Below are 18,875 nucleotides of genomic sequence, written 5' to 3'. Positions count from 1 at the left end.
TATATACATACACCCACACAGAGAGAGAGAGAGAGATCAGTAGGCTAGATTTCATGTAAAGTAGCATATTTGCTAATTCTATGCTAAAAACTCACTCATTTTATTTTTGTTTCTCAAATTAGCAATTTTTGTCGATTTTTTATTTATTTTTTCCATTTTTGTTGAGTCACCGCAATGTGCTTTGTGTCAACATACTATCAGCATGAATGCCATGCGGTTAAATTACACAAACAGTATTTGCTAATTTTATGTTTAAAACTCATTCATTTTACATTTTGTTACTCAAATACGAATACACATTTTGAATAGTTCACCGTACATATATTTAGATGTGTGTGTGTGTGTTGGGGGGGGGGTGTACAGAAATTGAAGTTTATTGTCAGAATTACAAGTAAATGGCACCAATTTGGCCAAATGGACCTTGTACTGGTAATTCATGTACAAATAGTCACTCCACTGAGGATCGTTAATATTGACTACTGGTGTCTTTTTTTTTTTAACTGAATTATTGTGCAGCATAATTGACTATTGTACTTAAGCCGCAGATATATATATATATATATATATATATATATATATATATATATATATATATATATATGTGTGTATATATATATATTTAATATTGTGCATATTGCACTATATTTGCTGCTGTTACTAATAAACTCTCGTTCGATTCTATTCTCCTTTCAACTTGTAAAGCTTGACACCAGATTAACCAAAAAGTTTCTCAGCCACACCAAATCCTATCAAGTGTTTAATGAAATGGAGAGGGGGGGGGGGGGGGGGGAAATCCCAAGTGATATGATTAATTTCTGCTTTCAAGCACGATTGACTTAGGCACACTCACAGTAAATGAGATCAGATTTGTTGCAAGAAGGCAATACACACAAAAGTACACTTCATAAGGTTATGTTATTGTACAATCTTCCATATTCCACAAATCATAAAAAAAAGATGTACAGTATTCCAATGACCACAACCAAGAGATCTGGTGTTGGGAAGGGTAAAATCGCCTGGAATGACGTGTATCTGTGTATAATGATGAGTGTGTGTCTGCATTGTTCTTCTATGCTTGAGGTTTTCAGCGCTGCCTGTGTTCTCTCAACCAATGGAATGTGGATGCCATGAAAGTTAGCCAAGAAAGGAGGGCGGGAGGAGGAGGAGGAGAAGGAGGAGGAAAAAGATGGACACAAAGGAAGCGCGGTGGCTCAGTTGGTATAGATCTGGCCCTCGGGTGGTTGTGGAAGCTTCATGTTCTCCTTGCAGGTCATGAGCCGCCGCAGCTCCAGCAGCACCGTCCTGATACTGAACGAGTTCTGCCACTTGGCCAACGCGGTTACTGCATGCATGTCCACCTGCAAAATCAAACCATGAGAAACCGAACATTATTGCTACAGCGTAATAGCGAGTTTTTTTCGACACCAGTTTATCTAAATTTTTTATTTAACGTCTGAGGTGCAAAAAAAGTTTAGGCTCAGCTGCCTTAAGGGCACTCAGAGCAAGAAGCGTATTCGGCAAAATGTCTTTCTGCTAAAGTGAATATGAGAGGAAGAGACGAGAGAGATGAATGAAGCGTTCCGTACCACGCCGTTGGAAGTGTGCACGCCGTTCAGGTTGATCTTGGTCACAAATCTGACAAACGGCGGCGACTCTGGGTACGCTGGCCCGCATTCAACCTTCAGATTGTACATCCTGTTTTCGTAGCTTGTCTGTGGAAGAGGTCGCTGGGTGAGTGCGTGTCAAACAGCTACACATAAAGTTTTAACAGCCCGCTGGAGCAAATGTTGACACTAAATCCCCAAACTCCTATTCACACTCGATTCACAGCTACGCAACAATTTTGCACGTCTGTTTTGAGGATGTGGGAGGAAAAGCCAAGCGAGTCCACATAGGAAGTCCAGAGACCAGATTCAAACTCCGCACCTCAGATCTGCAGACATGCTAACCACCAATTCTACTGCTCTGCCTCAAATTTTGTTGTGAATGTTGACTCTTTTATTTCAACACAGTCAACCAAACAGGCAGTGAAATTAAATGATGGCACTTAAAAATAAAATAAAAATTAAAATTAAAAAAAAAAGATTACTCAAGAAAAAAAAAAACCTTTGCTCCCTCATTCAGTTTATTACGAAATCATAAAATAAGAAAGCATATAATCACTTTTATGGGTCATCCTTTAATTTTACTACCTTTGTTGACTGTGGAGTACTATAATTCACGTTAACAAATACATTCTGAAATGTACATTGCATACTACACAGATGAGATTTCATTTTTCTGCAATATAACAGTTACAGCGCATTCAATATAAATAACAATCACTGGAAGGAATTCCGACAAAAACAGAAAATCCAATGTTCTCTAGTGCTCTATAAGTCCGAATCATGTCAATTTTTATTCTATTCTGGGACATTATTATGCATTTCCTTATTAGAGAGTCTCGTATTTGTTAAACGTTAAGGAGGCAGTAATTTGACACAATTATAAGGAAATGTGTTTCTCATTAGGACAAGAAACCTTCTCATTCAAACAAACATTTTTAGGATAAGAAAGTAGTCCATTGCATGCTAGCTTGGGAGACCCTATAACTAGGGCTGTGCAATTAATCGAAATTCAATTACAATTTCAATAATTACACTCCACAATTACAAAAATCAGCATAATCATAAAACAAAGAATATTAATACTAATTTCTCAGTTATTTAAATGTATAAATTTGCTACTTTTTTTAACATTAAAATAAAAAAAATTTATTTATTGATTTATTTTTTTTCTACGTTTAAACATTTTCTTTTGTGCCCCAAAAAATTAATGATCGTCCTACTGCACATGCATGCTGCCCTGCAACTTCAAGTTTTTGCCAACATAAATAAATAAATGTATATTCTTATAAATTCTATTTGGTCCAAAATGAACTTACATAATTATTGTGTTTCTATTTTTTTTTTTTTCATTTTTAAATGTGTAAACATTTTCTTGTTTTGTACCAAAAAAAATAAATGATCGTCCTACGAAATAGTGCACAAGCTGCACTCCAGCATACATGAATGAATGAATAAATAAATAAGATATGTAACTAAATGTGTAAATAAATATTATTATACGTTGTGTTTGGTCCAAAAGGAAACTTACATTATTATAGTGTTTCTATTTTGTTGTTAATATTTTTAAATGCTTAAATATTTTCTTGTTTTGTACCAAAAAAAAAAAAGGAATCCTTTCAATAATCGTGATTTCAATTATTGCCAAAATAATCGTGATTATTATTTTTTCCATAATCGAGCAGCCTTACCTATAACTACGAGGGATGTAATGATATCCAAACATCACGATACGATACTATCACGATATCAAGGTCACAATACGATAATTATCACGATATTGTGGGGGCGTTGGCGATATTTAAAAAAGATCGCAATATTGTAAAAAAAAAAAAAAAAAAAAGAGTTCATACTAAAAAAAAAAAAAAACAACAATATTGTGCTTTTGTACATAACAATAATGCTTATAAACCACCTTACAATATCTAATAACAATATTGAGGCACTTACTTGGTAATGCAAGCACACATTGATCGCTTCACAAGCAAATTCGGTTCCCCTTCATCTGACAATTAGCATAGATTTTAAACATAGAAGGCCAAAACATCCCTAATGAAAATTAAATAGCACTAATAAACTAGCCACTAGAGGGTGCTCGAACTGCACAAAGGGAAATCAAATTTTTAACAAATGTGTTCCTTTTAAATATTGTGAACATGACGACGATATTGTGGCAGTTTTAATATCACGATATCACGATATTGCCCTTATCATGACATCCATAATTACATTCTGGTTTGCATTTCTGAGTGAAAACGACCTAGTTTGGTCATAATTTTCACCTGGGACTTTATTATGAGGACACTGACTTTCAACTTGTCACCATTATATTACGTCTAAGAGACATTTAAAACATCTGAATCTTTTTAGTCTGCTAAATAAGCTACCGCTCGCAGGTCAACATGTTTCTCATCCTACTGAGAAAAGTTCTTGCTCAATCAACAACATTTTCTCGTTAGAACGAGAACGTTTTTCATTCAGAGAAAGTTTCTCAACCTAATGAGAAACAAAAGGATTAACATTCAGTCAGGGTTAGAATATATATTACTCCATGTTAGAGTCCCCTCAGTGTTTCAAATGGTTTGTACTTACTCGAGGAGGGCCAAGGATGACTCCTCGCCACTTCGTTAAGGTCATGTCCTCGTCATCTTCCAGACCCCAGCTCACAGTTCCATCGCCCACACCTTTCTGGCCCTCCTCCAGCTCTTCAAGTAGCCGGAAATTGCGAGGAACTTTAACTGCTGTGTGCACACAAAACAACAGAGGTGGCAAAAACACTCACATGCTGAGCTTAAGTAAAAGCGGAGTAAAAATAAATAGACTCGTACAAGTAGACGGAACGACTCAAATCCAGTATTGGGCTAAAAGTTAAAAATGAAAATGTAAGGACAAAAAGTACAATCAAATTTTTACTGTTATCAGAAACATGACAAAATTTCTCAAAAATGACAGTAGGCCTACCTGGAAATGTGTAAATAGTAAAATCAGATGGTAGGTTGCTGGGAAAAAGCTTTTTTTGTGTGTCTGGAAAAAATGACCTTTATGAGGAAGGTTTTCACATTTCGTCAATCTGTAGTAAAACAATATAACTTCATTATTTCTCATCTCCTTAACCATTGTGTTGTTTGTTTTACTTGGGGAGCCCATTCTCTGATTGGCTGACAAATTTCAGATGTGAGCTCACACTAAAAGTGATCATTTGAAAAGTGCCAAAAAAGATACAGTACAAATCCAAACTCCAAGTCTTCCCCGTGCAGCGGTCAGGAAGTATCAGATGCTCAAAGACATTGTGAGCTTTCACCTCTTCTTGCGCACCGAACCAAACAGAATCTCCATTCCATTTTTCAGTTCTTTTCTGGAACACCCACATATCGTGATGTATGGAGTGTGCAGCTGTGAAGAAGCTATTAAAGAAGATATTGCCGTGCTGGGGAGTGCTGCATCATTTGGCCTCTGCGGTGAGATGTGATGGTGCAGCTTGCATGCAAATTGCAAACCAGGAGCCGGCCGGCTGATGTGAAAACACACCTGCTACACTTCAGGCTCCCCTTTGTATCTACAAAACCGCTATTTCCTCGCATTTCCATATTCAGCTGTTTAATCCTCATCTTAAAAAGGCACCAACTAATGTTGACTTTTAAGGATTGCAGCAGCTCAAAAGCCAATTCATCAAAGTGCATTTCGCCGAGTGGCTAACAGCCAAGCCCTTTGCGCTAACCACTGCTACCGATTTTCGCCTCCGAATCAACGCTACTTTCGAATCGGGCTGGGTTGTGTTTACATCTACGTTAGTGAGTAGTCTTTCGGCTGGACTAAAAAAAAAAAAATCATCTAAATATGTTTGTAAAGAGTCACGCCGGGTCTTCCTAGATTGAAATCACACGTAGCTTACTGAGCTAATGCCCTTTGCTTTCAATTCATTCTCGCTGGCGGCTCAAGCGATGTCACAGCTTGTTTATTCAAGTATAACAGACACATTCGGCCATAGCTAACATCCCCGCGGTGAGCCGTAAATTGTCAAGTAAAAACTAAACGCTCGGATAAGTGTTTGTTTTTAAACGTGGCGGTATCAAATTGTTCCGCTATATTGTATTTACCTGATCCGGCGGCGAGCGCCATGTTGATGGTGCACGACGGGAGCGCGCACGTCGCAAAAGCCGTTATCTACGTCACGGGCGCGCGCACGCTAAACAAGTTTGGCCTGCGTTATTCATGATTCGGACTGCCGGCTTCTCAGTTGCTCCAAAACAGATGGCTCGTCACGCACGACTCTTGTCTGAATAGTGTTTGATTTATTCCATGCAAATAAGTCCCGGAGGATTCTTTTATGACGCAAGTATCATTTTTATTTTAGGAATGAATAACAAGTGAAGTGGACTCAAACACAGTCCACGAAGTGGTGAGGAAACGGGTTAACCCCAAAATGTTATTGTTTTTATTATTATTATTATTATTATTATTATTAGTAGTATTATTATTATTATTATTAGTAGTAGTAGTAGTATTTTAAAATTACATTTGAAAATGCAATAAACAAATAATAAATTGAAACTCTAATCTGACACTCTTACCTTACCCTAGTTTAAACCCCGAACCTTGGCTTCAAGCACTACAAAACCCTATCCATGGCTTGGAAACTTAATTTGAAACCCAACATTTTCTTTTAATTCTAATTTGAAACCCTACAACACTAATCTTGGCTTTAAACCCTGATTTGAAACCTTAACTTGAAACCTAAACCCTGTCATGTGTTTTAACCCTAATTTGACACCCAAACCCTTACCTGAAACCCGGCTTTTAATTAATACCTAACTTAAGATGAGTTTGAAGGGCTTCTTTGAAACCCTAACTTGGAACCCAACCCCTAGCTTCTAAATCGAATTTTACACTCCAATCCCAACTTGAAACCCTCCTTTGAAATCCTAACCCTAGCCTAGTTTGAACAGCAAAGCCTAAGGTATGCTTGAAACCCTAATCCTGTCTTGAAATAGTTTAAAACATTTATTTTCCTATTACAGCTAAGATTGATGTTATGACTAAATTGAACAAATTCATTTGAATTATTTTTTAAGTACAACTAAAATGATAACATTTGTGTTAAGTACACACATTTTGTGCATCTCTTTTCTTGCAGTTTATTAAAATTGTCGTTTTTTAACTTGCACAAGTATTTCTTAATCAGCATGAGTTAGATTCACCCACTATGAACAATTATGTTTTAAATATTTAAATTGACAAAATCTAAATAGTGGATCCCTGTTCAAATAGCATACTTTTGTGATATTAAAAAGAGACCAAAATAAATAATATCAAAACTTTTTACTATTAATTTGATCTGTACCTTGTGTAACTTAATTTGAATTAAAAAAAAAAAAAACTGTGGAAGGAAAACTTAAATGTGCACAACTGTACATATCCTCTTAAAACAGGGCATGTTCTTTATAGAATTAACATTGCCATTTAAAAAATAAACTGGCATTTTAACAGGGGTGTGTAGACTTTTTATATCCACTGTAAAAGCAAAGCTTGTGGGTTTTATCCAATGGTTCGAGTTTATGTGAACTAACACATCACATGGAGGTTTGATAGCATTGCCTACTAAAGAAATAATTGACAGAAACTGATTATAAGTACAGAACTTTTATTTAGTTATAAATAAACACTTTAATACATTATACACATTGTACATCTCCCGAATGGAAGACAACAAAAGGCATCAAGGTATTTTATTGTGATATCTAAAACTTGCCTTGCCTCACAGAAAGGGCAACATCATGTCAGTCTAGGAAATGTTTTACCATTTAGCTGGCAGGGTTTACAGTAACTCAAATCAGGGAGCCGATAAGGCAATTCAATATACAAGCAACTCAATAAATGACTTGAAGAGGGGATGTCAAAATATACCATTGACTGACTGACCAAGCCCAATTGAGGATGAAAAACATTGTCCACAAGTTAAGTAAAAACATGTTACATTGAAAGCATTTCAATTTGAAACCCATTCCTCTCAAAAGAGATTGAGAATTAGACTGAATCCTAACTTATACCGGCATCAACACATAAGCTCCCCATTTTGCGGCGTGTTGTAAATTGCTAACATTTGTAGCAGCATATTTAACACAAAACCTTCAAATGTTATCACAAAAAAAGCGATACAAACTGAGTTTATGGAAACACAACACCAAAATCTCCCATCAGCCCAAGTGTTCCTACCACTGGCAACATTTCCAAACAAAAGTGACACCCATTGACCAGCGGAACTTTTTAACCACACACAAAGCTGCTTCTCACGATACGCTACAAGCGCTATGGAAATCTACAGTAAGTGTGTTCTTTTTGCTGTTGACCTACAGGGGTGGCGAGATCCGGTCCTCGAGGGCTGCATTCCTGCTGGTTTTGGATATTTCCCTTCTTCAACACAGCTGATTCATGATCAGCTCATCAGCAAGCTCTGCAGAATCCTGATAATGAGCCTGTTAATTGGAATCAGCTGCACTTCGAGTAGGGAAATCTATAAAACCTGCAGGACTCCGGCCCTCGAGGACCACAGTTTGCCACCCCTGCTACGCTCAAGAAAATCAAGGTTGCAGCAGCATAAATTTGACCAGAAATGGCAGACGTGTACTGTATCAGATGTGTACTGATCACTTACAAAGAAGTAAAATACTAATAGAATCCTTCTATTAATCACAATTTTTTTTTTTTTAAATACAGAGCTTCCCAACCATTAGTTATCAGAAGTATTAATTTGAAATATATATTTGGTCATCTATCCGTGACATATAGTGAGAGTCAGAACAATTCAAATAAATCTTTGCAACAAAATCCCAGAATGACAAACAACCTGCTGCGAACACGTCATGACTTCCGGCTTGTCCACTTTGCCGTCAATTTAACATGTCCATATTTCACAACCAGTGAGTCAATTGTTGTGTAACATCAATTCTCAAACTTTTTGTGACAATTATGTTGTGCAGAGAGATTTTACACTTAGCTCATGTAAAGGTTGGGAAAACCCTGTATGAACACTAACCCTAAATTAAATATAATCAAGTATGAAGGATTCAAATGGTGGAATATTACATTGTATAAAAAGACGTCACTTTTTTTCAAACGACCAGCAGCGGCGCAACAATCAAGCCTTTTAACCTGGTTGCTTGCCAGGATGCTCCTTGGAATGAAGACAGTTTTTGTAGGTAGTTCAATCCTGAGACCTGTTGGGTCAACGTCATAAGGGTTTTGAACGCACCACAAATCATATTTCCACCCTACTCAAGTGGCTGCGTTCAACAAATTAAAGGGGAAGCATTCCATCGCTTGCATCAGCCAACATACTGTAACATACCAAACGTTTGTTTGTGTGGTACGTCATCAATAATAGTACAGTATCCGTTTAGTGATGCACCTTTAAAGGCATTTCAATTCGAGCTTCCGAAAATCACTGTAAACGCTTCAGGAAAACAAATAAAGGCATTTGACTAATTCCGACGAGTTAAGACATGAAGTTACACTGCATAGTCATTTGCTGTACAACACACAAATTACTAATAATCACATCTGTCACAAAAGCCCTTTTAACGTCACCACAATACAGTGGCGCCTTGAGATCAGAGTGACCCGACTTACAAGTTTCTTGAGACATGAGTCGTCATCCGGACAATGCAATTTTTCCTGATTAAAATATGCCCAAATATTTTTGGGGGAACTGTGGGGTGGAACAAATTAATGGCCGTTCCATTCATTTCAATGGGGAATAACGATTTGAGATACAAATCTCTCAAGGCACCACTGTACTAAACACAGGCAGGAATGGAAATGGCTCCCACATGATACACGACATGATGTGATCTCCCGTGTAGCATCTGTGTGACAAGTTTAACAACACTAAAGTTCAGCACAAGAGCGAAGATACAAACATGTGGCACATGTAAGGCAGCTTGAAGGGAAAAAAAACAACAACAACAAAAAAACTGACGACTGACCCGACATAACCTGACACACAGGCCACTCCATTCGGTACAATCGGATTTGACTCCACATGGCAGCTTGACTCATCCTCCATAAAAAGAAGATTTTGTTTAAAAACCTAATATTGAGTTTAATGCTTTTTTTTTTTTTTTTTTTGCTCAGGTTGCTTTCTCTGTGGCGATGTATTGAGCTTATGTTTAAATGACAGACCTATTTAAATAGAACAGCATTTTTAATATAATGCACTCCATTACAACACCCACTTATTATTAACACAAACTAAGTTTCAAAAATGAAAAACAAATGAGAAACATTTTACAAGTGGCCAGTCAGCGCTTAAAAAGAGAAAGAAGGTTGTATGTCCTGTGGGAATGCAATTGTCATTGCATTAAATGGAGAGGAGAGCCATCAGGTCATTTGATTTGAATTTCTGTTCACTCTTTTTGTTTTTTTCACCTGTCGTTAGAGTCGGTTAGGCGTTAAAAGTTGAACTCGGTCTCATCTTGACAAAGCCACTTTTTTACAAGTGTGTCAAGCGGTTTCAATAAAAGTCTGGAAACGGCAATTCGTATTGTTTAGATTGTTAGTCTGATGTCATGTTATAGGCTGTGCAGCCAAAAGTGTGCAAAGGTCAACAAATGTAACAGTAATTATTCATCAATTTGTTCTTTAGCTGTCAACATTGGTTAATCATCCTTGGTTCTCGCCATTATCAAAAAAGACCTTTGATTGGGTGTGAGTTAAATAAAGACTTTCCGATTCAGGAATTAGCACTAAATGGAATCCAAAATTAACAGTAGAGGAGTATTCCTGATTTCTCCCGCTGTAAAAATCTCCTTCGAAAATTATCTGACGTTACCTTCTGTGCAGAGGTTTCATAAAGTGAGCAGTAACTGTTATTAAAATATACAGTATTGCAGCTTGAAATGACGATCTCCATCGTGAATAATGAAAACAAAAATCCTCGTAGAAAAATGGAAAATGTGCAAGAGTTAAAGCTATGGCATCAGAATTTGTTAGTTTGTCTTCTTGTGGATTACGGCGAGGCAAGATGGGGGTTTGGGGGGGGTCATCTGAGGTAGGGCGGAGCTAGCCTGTGGTGTTACTTGACTTTATGAGCCCATTTGAGATCATCAGACCTGGGCTTCTCTCCCGTCACTCCCTGGATAAGATCCTCCAGGTTCTTCCAGAAGCCCACCTTCTCCAGGGGGTAGTTGAGCCAACCTAAAACAAATCAACTCTGTGACCAGACGCTCCACAGCCGCACTGCACACAAGAAGGCAAGCCAACCTGTTGTGATGCAGAAGTACGTCTCGTGCGGGGAGACGTGATGGATGCGGTGGTGTTTGCGGGGAAGGATGATGTGGCAGTCCTGTAGGAACACCACCCAGCGCGGAAGGCCGAAGTACGTGTGCGACCACTTGTGGATCTGGTTTGTGAGGGTCACGAAGATGCCGAGGGCAAACAGGTAGCAGTACCACGGGTAGAGGTGGTAGATCTCCGCTGCAATCAAAAAAGGAGATCAAATAAGGGCGATGTATTAAGTAGGGAGATAATTTGAATGCACGCGCTCAGTCAGGGGTCTCTGGTTGAACTGTTCTCCATTGAGCAAAACTACGGATTAGTATGGAAACTTTTTTTTTAACTCATTTGCTCCCAATAACGTTTAAATACGTTTTTTTTTATGTTTGAAGTGTCCCAAAGACGTATTTATACGTTTTATTTTTGTTTTTTTTATGCTAGACATACAGAAGGCTTTGATGCAGCCTCTCAACAGCAAAGAACGGTTGTCGAAATGGTTGTTATTACACAAACGGCCAGCAGGTGGCAGCAGAGCAAAGGAGATCCACCAGGGTCATGTTGAAATAAAGCTAAATTACTCACAATTTTAAATAGATTTGGGAAAAGTGATGAAACTTAGCTGTCTTCTAATGCTAATTGCTGCAAAACAGAAACAAATAGAAATATTTTTTTTTTCCTGATGAAAGAAGAGACTTTAATCTTTCTTGTGATAGGTTCCATGTTTTGATAGCAATAGAACACAATATTCTGTGGGCCTTGCAAAATCAGTCAGAATCCAGAAAAACAGCCAGGAGTTAACGGGATGGCTTCTGTGAAAATGGCTGGGAGCGAATGAATTAATGTAAGGCCAGAGGAATATATTTTTTTTTAACTGTCCCATTCTCGGCAATAGGTGGGGGGGGGTGGGGGGTGGGGGGGGGGGGGGCGTGTGTTTTTTTTTTTTTTTTTTTTTTTTTTTTTTTTAAATCTCATTTCCTAGCTTCAATGTGATGGGCTACTATCACATAAAAGCCTACAAAACTACAAAACGCACAAATCACATCATTTTAATTACAGCTTTAAAACGATTAATTTTTCTCATCAGATGAATCGCATCTTATAATTTTGATGAGTCACAATCGCTTAATTAGAAAGGCTTTGTCAACATTTTTTGCCTGCCAAATTTAAGAGCACCTATTATGTGTCAATTATTTCGACATTTAATGTTTTCAGGATGTCTTCAACATTTTTTGATCCACCGCACACACGCTCATCTTCGTCTGTTTTTTTTTTAATCAGATAATTACTTGTAGAATTTAAAATGGAAAAAAAAATAAACAAATATTCTGAATGTCATACGCAAACATTTATTAAATGCTTTACTTTAATGCATGTGGTTATGCAGGAAGGTTTAAAAATAAAATAAAAAAGTAATAAAAAAAAAAAATCACCTTTTTATTTATTTTACTGGCAGGAATTGCCTTACATGGATTAAGGCTGGACTATTTTGGAAAATTATAATTGTGATTAAAATGTGATATTTGACTTTATTTCTTCCCATATACTTTTAACAAACACAAGCAAAAAATGAATCTGCAAGGACAATAAACTATAACATTTATGATACATGAACGTTTTTGTCTTTGAGGTTAGGCTTACACTAAAATTAAGGCAAAATTTGATTTTGATTTGACAGGTCAAATACTTTCATTCAATTTATGCAATTAATTAATTACTAATTTACTCTAATTAATTCATTATTTTTATTGGAATCTCACCATCAGAAAAAAAAATATGTAAAATATGTGTTTATAGAACAGTTTTTCTGACTAATGTGTTTGTTGAATTGCATGGCGTACTGGATCAAACAATTATGAAGAAAGTATTCATCACAATTATTTTGGTAATAATTGAAATCACGATGAGGACAATCATTTGTTTTCTTTTTTGGTACAAAACAAGAAAATGTTGAAACGTAGAAAATATTAAGACAAACAAATTTATTTGAAACACTATAATTACGCAAGTTCCTTTTGCACCAAACACGATTTATTAAATTAGTCATTTTAAAGTTGAAAAAAAAAAGGTGCAAATAGATAAATTTAAACAACTCAAAATTAGTATTAATAATCTTTTCTTTTTGTTTACGATTATGCCAATTTTGTAATTGTGGAGTGTAATAACTGAAATTGTAATTGAATTTCGACGAATGGCCCAGCCCTACACCATGATTTAAGAGCTTCATGCAAAGGACTCACCAGGCGAGAGGGTGACAAAGTTGAAGGCCATGTTGGCAAGCGGGACGATAGTCAACATGCAGTTGTCGCCATTGGTCTCAATGAAGTCGTGGCGGGTGATGGCTGTGGGGTCTATGTGGTGCTCTCTGAACGGGCGGATAAAGGCCTGCATGGAGTGGAATGAGACGACATACGCACACAGTGTGTGAATACATGAGGAAAAAAATACTCCTCATGAAAAAAAAGAAAAGAAAGTACAATGCAATTGATACGACCTTTCCGAAGATGGGTAGATCCACCGATCCCCACGTGTCAGCCCCCCAGTGAACAAGACCAGAGGCAAAGTCGGCAGTGAGGATCCCTGCCGCTACACATCCGGTCAAATGTGTGCATGATCGGAAGAGTCATTTAGTATGATGTCACTAGTACGGAATATCTATACTTTGAATCAGTACTTACCAATACCCAAAAGGATGTTCCATAAATGCCCCAGGTGGAAATTGGCAAGGAGGTGAATGAAATTGAAGGCCATTAGAGAGAAGCAGAGGAGGACACTAATCCACTCTTGGCATCTTTTGCCTGCAAGAAGAACAATTGGACAGCAGCTTATGTTGGAGCACTTTTCAAATACAATGGTGTCTTGAGATACAAGTACAATTTTTTCCAACACTGTGCTCGTAACTCACTATGTTTTAACATTAAGCTCGAAAACATGAAAGCAAAAGTTATGTGGTTGTTCTATTTCATCCCTCCACTTTCATTTTATAAGACATGTAATTCCCTTTGTTTTATGTTTACAATGACAGTAAACTAACTGCGAGTATCTTGATTTTAGGTCACTCCTATCCACTGTAGTGACCTTCTGATCTCAGGCCACAGTAGCTCAAACCTAACATGATGACATCATTTAGTCCAAATAACCATCCAAAGGTGAATAACCACTTGCAACCAACACATGATGATGATGCAACGGTCCTCTGTGTGGTTACGTGACACCATCTGCAACTTGAACTGACAGCAAGTCAAATAGCTTGCAAGGAGTCAGAACTGTACAACCTGCACCTTTGCGTGCAATTCCAAATTGTGCAAAATGCTCGCACGGATCGGAATAGAAAATGTTTTGGTTTAGTTTGTAGCCTTACTTCTCTTTAGCAACTTGTATTTGTCCTTTGGGGTTATAACGTACACCTAAAAGCGAGGGGCGAATATTTGTGTAGTTGCTGGGTCCTCCTTGAATGAAAGTACAACACAAGGAGTCAAACACAAATTCAAGAGACCTCACGTGAGCACTATTGTGCAACGCACACTGTCCCAAAACAAACACCGCAATGTCGATGTTGATCATACACAATATGCTTATTTTAGTCATTTGTTGGTGTTTATAGCATTTTAAGTGTGACTCAGAAACTCCAGTACAGTCACACTTGGTGAAATGTCACAGCCCGTATGAGTGGTTGTCCCGGAGGAACACGCCTAGCATTGAAGACGAAGTAGCGACACGGATTCGCTCACCTGGCGAATATAAATTGGCCAGTTCTCTGGCACCGGCGTGCTGGGGACCCCACCTCGCCGCGCCCCGGTCGGGTCCCTGCAGCTCGGGGTTTTGTAATTCCTCTCGACACCCGCTCTCGTCCACCATTCTCGCCATTTCTCCACTTTGGGCCCAACCCCTTCAGCTGAGTCTGTCTGCTCCTCGTCAGGAGCCAACGGAAACGCCAACTTCTCAGCCCACAAAGAACGTAACGTTTTTGGACCAATCGAATGCGAGAGGCCAAAGCCGGCAGCCAATTATCACACGTAAAGTTGCCGGCGTGTGACCAATGGCGTTGCGAAAGGAAGAATGCACTTCCTGTATGCCTGACCCCACCCCCGCTGTTTCTCAACCGGCCCTCCCCCACAATATAATGTCTTGGCATAGCATGAACGGCAGATGGCGACAAAGCTTAATATACGCATTGGCTGTACATACTGTATATCAGGGCTCGCCAACCTTTTTGAAACTGAGATCCACGTCGTGGATGCTCAAGTCAACTTTATAGAAAACCCAACTGTAGTTGCCCCCCCCACACACATTTCAGTAACTGCCCAGTAAATGCTGCACATGGTTTTCAACTGTAAGTTAAAAAAACGATGCTTTATATCCTCAGTGAGGGTGATTTTCTTGAAAATTCAATTGTTCCGGGCTGACTGAATCAAAGAAAAAAAAAGAGATAATTACCAATAAGACGTAGTACACGTAATGTTCGGCATACAGCAATAGTTCCACCTAAAACACAGTTGAAGTCTTATACAAACATGCGTAACATTGCATTGATGTCAAATGGCTACCAGTTTGATACATTCTTCTGAAATGACAACTGTTCATGATTTATCACAGCAATAAGTTAGAAAATATACAAATAAATTCCACAACGCTTAATTTCTATAAAACTTTGCAAGCGTTTACAAGTAGACTTCCTATTCAACTCATTTAGTACATGTACAGACTCAGAAAAATACTTCAATGAGAAAAGTTAATATTTTAACAAATTTCATCTACAAATGAAAATTTCAGCAATTCAATGTTCTTCCACTAGATGGCATAAGATACAATGAACTTGTCCACCTGTTGACATTCATACAACAGAATAACGTCTAGATTTGACACACTAAGGACATTTGTGAGTAAATGAGATAATTATTTCAGTGTACATATTTGTTTTGTATGATTTGCCGTGATTTTTAAACGCCGTGAAGGTGATTTTTGCTATACTTTATTTCTTACACCACAAGATGGCAGTCAATGCTCAGTTAAAACTTTCCACTAGTCAAAGATCACCCGACGAGAGAAACACGAGGTCCCCTCTATATGAATTTCTTTATATTGGCTATTATCATAATGGGAACATTTGCAACAATTTATATAGTCATCGTGGGTGTTGTAATGAACAATCAGCAATGGACAGAGACATTTATATAGTTTTCCCTATTCAAAAAGGACGTATTATGTTAATTTATGTATTTGTTTTTTCTTCTTTGACAATAATACTAATAACGCAGTAACAAATATCAGCACTGGGGGTATAAGAGAGTAAAATATTGAACTTTTGATACAATTTCTGCAAATAAATGTGACATAATGGTAATATTTGTATTCTGAATTCGACATATATGTCGGTAGTTTATATAATAAAACAAAATGTTTATTTTACGCAATACCTATAAATGACAAAATCGCAAGTAATTATCATTTTTCAGAGTCCCCCACCCCCCGCCATCCCCAATACACAGATATCATATTTATAATTTGATATAGACCAGGGAACTAACAACGACAAATCTAGTAACAGGATCAGGACCAAATAATAATAAACAATAAATCAGTCATACGTGTGCTTTGGGGGCCAACGTGGAGTTGCGTTGTTTGCTGACGTCATAATTACGCAGCGCGTAAAATGCTTTTTGACCGCCTCGTGAAATTTTCCATGATCGTCTTTAGAGGGCGTGATCGGACCAACTGTCAACAAGTGTCGCGGCTCTTGTCTTTTTTAGTCTCTGTGCATGTATCAAGTTTACTGCTTGTGCTGATTGACTGCTTGTGTCACAATAAGAATGTTTAAAAATAATACTTATAGTAAAACCCATGGAGTTGTGGGTGGGTGTTTTTAAAGCGTACTGTTTTGGCACGTCATACACCTGCCGAGCTAAGCCACGCCCCTCCCCTACAATAAAACTTCTCCCGTGACAGGAAGCCCTGTCAATTCCTCCCAAATCCACAGCGAGCATAACTTGTCGGCGTTGACGTACCGTGGCCATAGAAGTGCGTCTGCGGGCAACACACACCAAAAAAAAAATAGCAACAACAACAACAACAGAAATCATTGCGACACTCGAAGAATTTACCGACGTGGGCGCCTCATCAGCCCTCCATGCTGGTGCAATCCGGCGGGTGTTAAGATCCATGGAAGTGGCCGGTTTCTACGACGAGGGCGGCTTTGCTATCCACGCGAGAGACGGCATTATCAACCCCGGCGGCTCGTATTGGAGGCTCGGCGACTCGATGACGGAGTTGGGCATCGAGGAGCGGGAGAGAGCAATCGACTTCAGCCTCTACTTGGATCCGGCGGCCGTGCACTGCCCGCAGGTGGCGGCGGCGGCGGCGGCGGCGGCGGCGGCGCACTCTCACCCTCCGCAAGGCGACGTCTTCTCCGACTTCTTGGCCGAGAGCAAGCTCAAGAGGGCGGCCAATTTCAAGAACTACACGCTGCTCAGTGAGCTGGAGGCGGCTCAGCGAGACGGGTCGCGGGACCCCCGGGGGGCGCCGTACGGACTCGGCTACGCCGACATCCAGGAGACGCGAGACAGCGTGCTCGCCTCCGAGCTGGCCCGCTACCGAGGAGCGGCCAGAGACGACAGCCAAGAGGACGTGAAGATGGAGAACGGCTCGTCCGCCTTTGACATGCGCCCTTACCTGCAGTACCAGTCGACCGGGGGCAGCATGGGCAACATCTCCACGGCGTCCTCCACTTGCTCCAGCCCGCCCGGAACCCCCGCGCCCGCGGGTCAGGGCAGATCCCCGAGGTCGCCGTCTCACGGCGCCAAGCTCTCCAGCGGCAAGGCGAAGAAGCGCCTGGACAAGGACAGTGAGGAGTACCGGCAGAGGCGCGAGAGGAACAACCTGGCCGTGCGTAAGAGCCGCGACAAAGCCAAAATGCGCAACTTGGAGACGCAGCACAAAGTTTTGGAACTGGCGGCGGAGAACGATCGTTTACAGAAGAGAGTGGAGCAGCTGTCCAGGGAGCTGGCCACCTTGCGCAACCTGCTCTCGGCCACCGGCCAGTGTTAGACGCCCGCGACCCAGACTGCTCCCTCCGCGGACTCACAAACATTGTTCGGAGGGATGATCGAAGGGGTCGTGTGGGGGTGGCGGTACGGACTGCAAACCAGTTTACAAGGACACTTACCATTGAGACTGAAGAAGTGGCTGGATTGCGCAACCACTCAGCATTCTTTTTTTGGACACCTTAGCTTTTTTTTTTTTTTTCTTCTCGTCTAATTGTGTGTATGCAGTATTTTGTGTGCAGGTTCGACCAAAACACGCGAGTGAATTTCGACACAAACGTGTCGAAGTGGAGCAGCGGCTGCTTGTCAAGCGAAGAGTTGCTGCAGTGAAATGATGCAACTCTTTGTAATAGTATGGGCAATGGATGAAATAAGTGGAATTATTTAATATCGACGAGGTGAAACGCATTAATTGTACTTGATATTTTATGGAATTAAAGCAATTTCTACTTTGGTCTAAACAATTTTCACTGGCACGTCTTTATTTTAGGCTGCTTTTGGGGGGGCGAGATCATGTGAACTGCTGTGAGACATCATGTCTGCCACCTTTAAAAAAAAAACTGAATTATACAACCACCGTTTCCTAATTCATAAAAAAACAAACAAACAAAAAACCCCAAAAAAAACATACAGCTGTCTTAATAAATGACATAAATACACCAGTGAGCTTAACGACTGCATTGTCATGCTTTGTTATGATTTATGATGCCAACAATAAATTTGCATACAATGATAACATTCCTCTCGGCTTGAATAGCTCATGCAACATTTTTCTGGCCCGCCGCCATTTATTACAAAACACTCTAATGCTATTCTCGCAAAGAACAGCAACAGTGTGAGTTCCCCTCATGTTTACACATTGATTTGACACAAACGTCCTCAGATCTTTGCAGATTATGGCCGCGGCGATAGTGCTGAGAGCAGCACATGAAAAAAAAAAGTCGACATGCAGTGCAGAAATGTT

General features: G+C 39.4%; 3 protein-coding genes across 4 annotated transcripts; 1 reads left to right on the top strand and 2 right to left on the bottom strand.

Annotated features, from left to right (window-relative positions):
* Positions 1-896: 896 nt before the first annotated feature.
* Positions 897-5,846, bottom strand: LOC144013708 (ubiquitin-conjugating enzyme E2 variant 1-like). 2 transcript variants are annotated; one of them, XM_077512868.1, is made up of 5 exons: positions 4,827-4,989; positions 4,566-4,628; positions 4,197-4,345; positions 1,587-1,712; positions 897-1,358 (listed from the first exon to the last, which is right to left on the bottom strand). In XM_077512868.1, exons 1-5 carry the CDS (start codon positions 4,972-4,974, stop codon positions 1,212-1,214), a joined length of 633 nt encoding a protein of 210 aa, XP_077368994.1. In that variant the 5' UTR covers positions 4,975-4,989; the 3' UTR covers positions 897-1,211. The 2 variants fall into 2 exon arrangements, with proteins under 2 accessions (XP_077368994.1, XP_077368995.1); XM_077512869.1 differs by lacking the exons at positions 4,566-4,628; positions 4,827-4,989 and adding an exon at positions 5,702-5,846.
* A 1,382-nt stretch (positions 5,847-7,228) lies between these two features.
* Positions 7,229-14,919, bottom strand: peds1b (plasmanylethanolamine desaturase 1b). Its single transcript, XM_077512867.1, has 6 exons — positions 14,603-14,919; positions 13,550-13,669; positions 13,366-13,457; positions 13,112-13,256; positions 10,863-11,075; positions 7,229-10,796 (listed from the first exon to the last, which is right to left on the bottom strand). Exons 1-6 carry the CDS (start codon positions 14,736-14,738, stop codon positions 10,675-10,677), a joined length of 828 nt encoding a protein of 275 aa, XP_077368993.1. The 5' UTR covers positions 14,739-14,919; the 3' UTR covers positions 7,229-10,674.
* Positions 14,920-16,828: 1,909 nt separating this feature from the next.
* On the top strand, positions 16,829-18,375 carry cebpb (CCAAT enhancer binding protein beta). Its single transcript, XM_077512866.1, has one exon. It carries the CDS (start codon positions 17,031-17,033, stop codon positions 17,913-17,915), a length of 885 nt encoding a protein of 294 aa, XP_077368992.1. The 5' UTR covers positions 16,829-17,030; the 3' UTR covers positions 17,916-18,375.
* The last annotated feature ends 500 nt before the right edge of the window (positions 18,376-18,875 follow it).

Source organism: Festucalex cinctus, chromosome 2 (assembly GCF_051991245.1).
Source record: "Festucalex cinctus isolate MCC-2025b chromosome 2, RoL_Fcin_1.0, whole genome shotgun sequence".
Lineage (NCBI taxonomy): Eukaryota > Metazoa > Chordata > Actinopteri > Syngnathiformes > Syngnathidae > Festucalex > Festucalex cinctus.
This window is presented reverse-complemented; position numbering and strand designations above follow the sequence as displayed.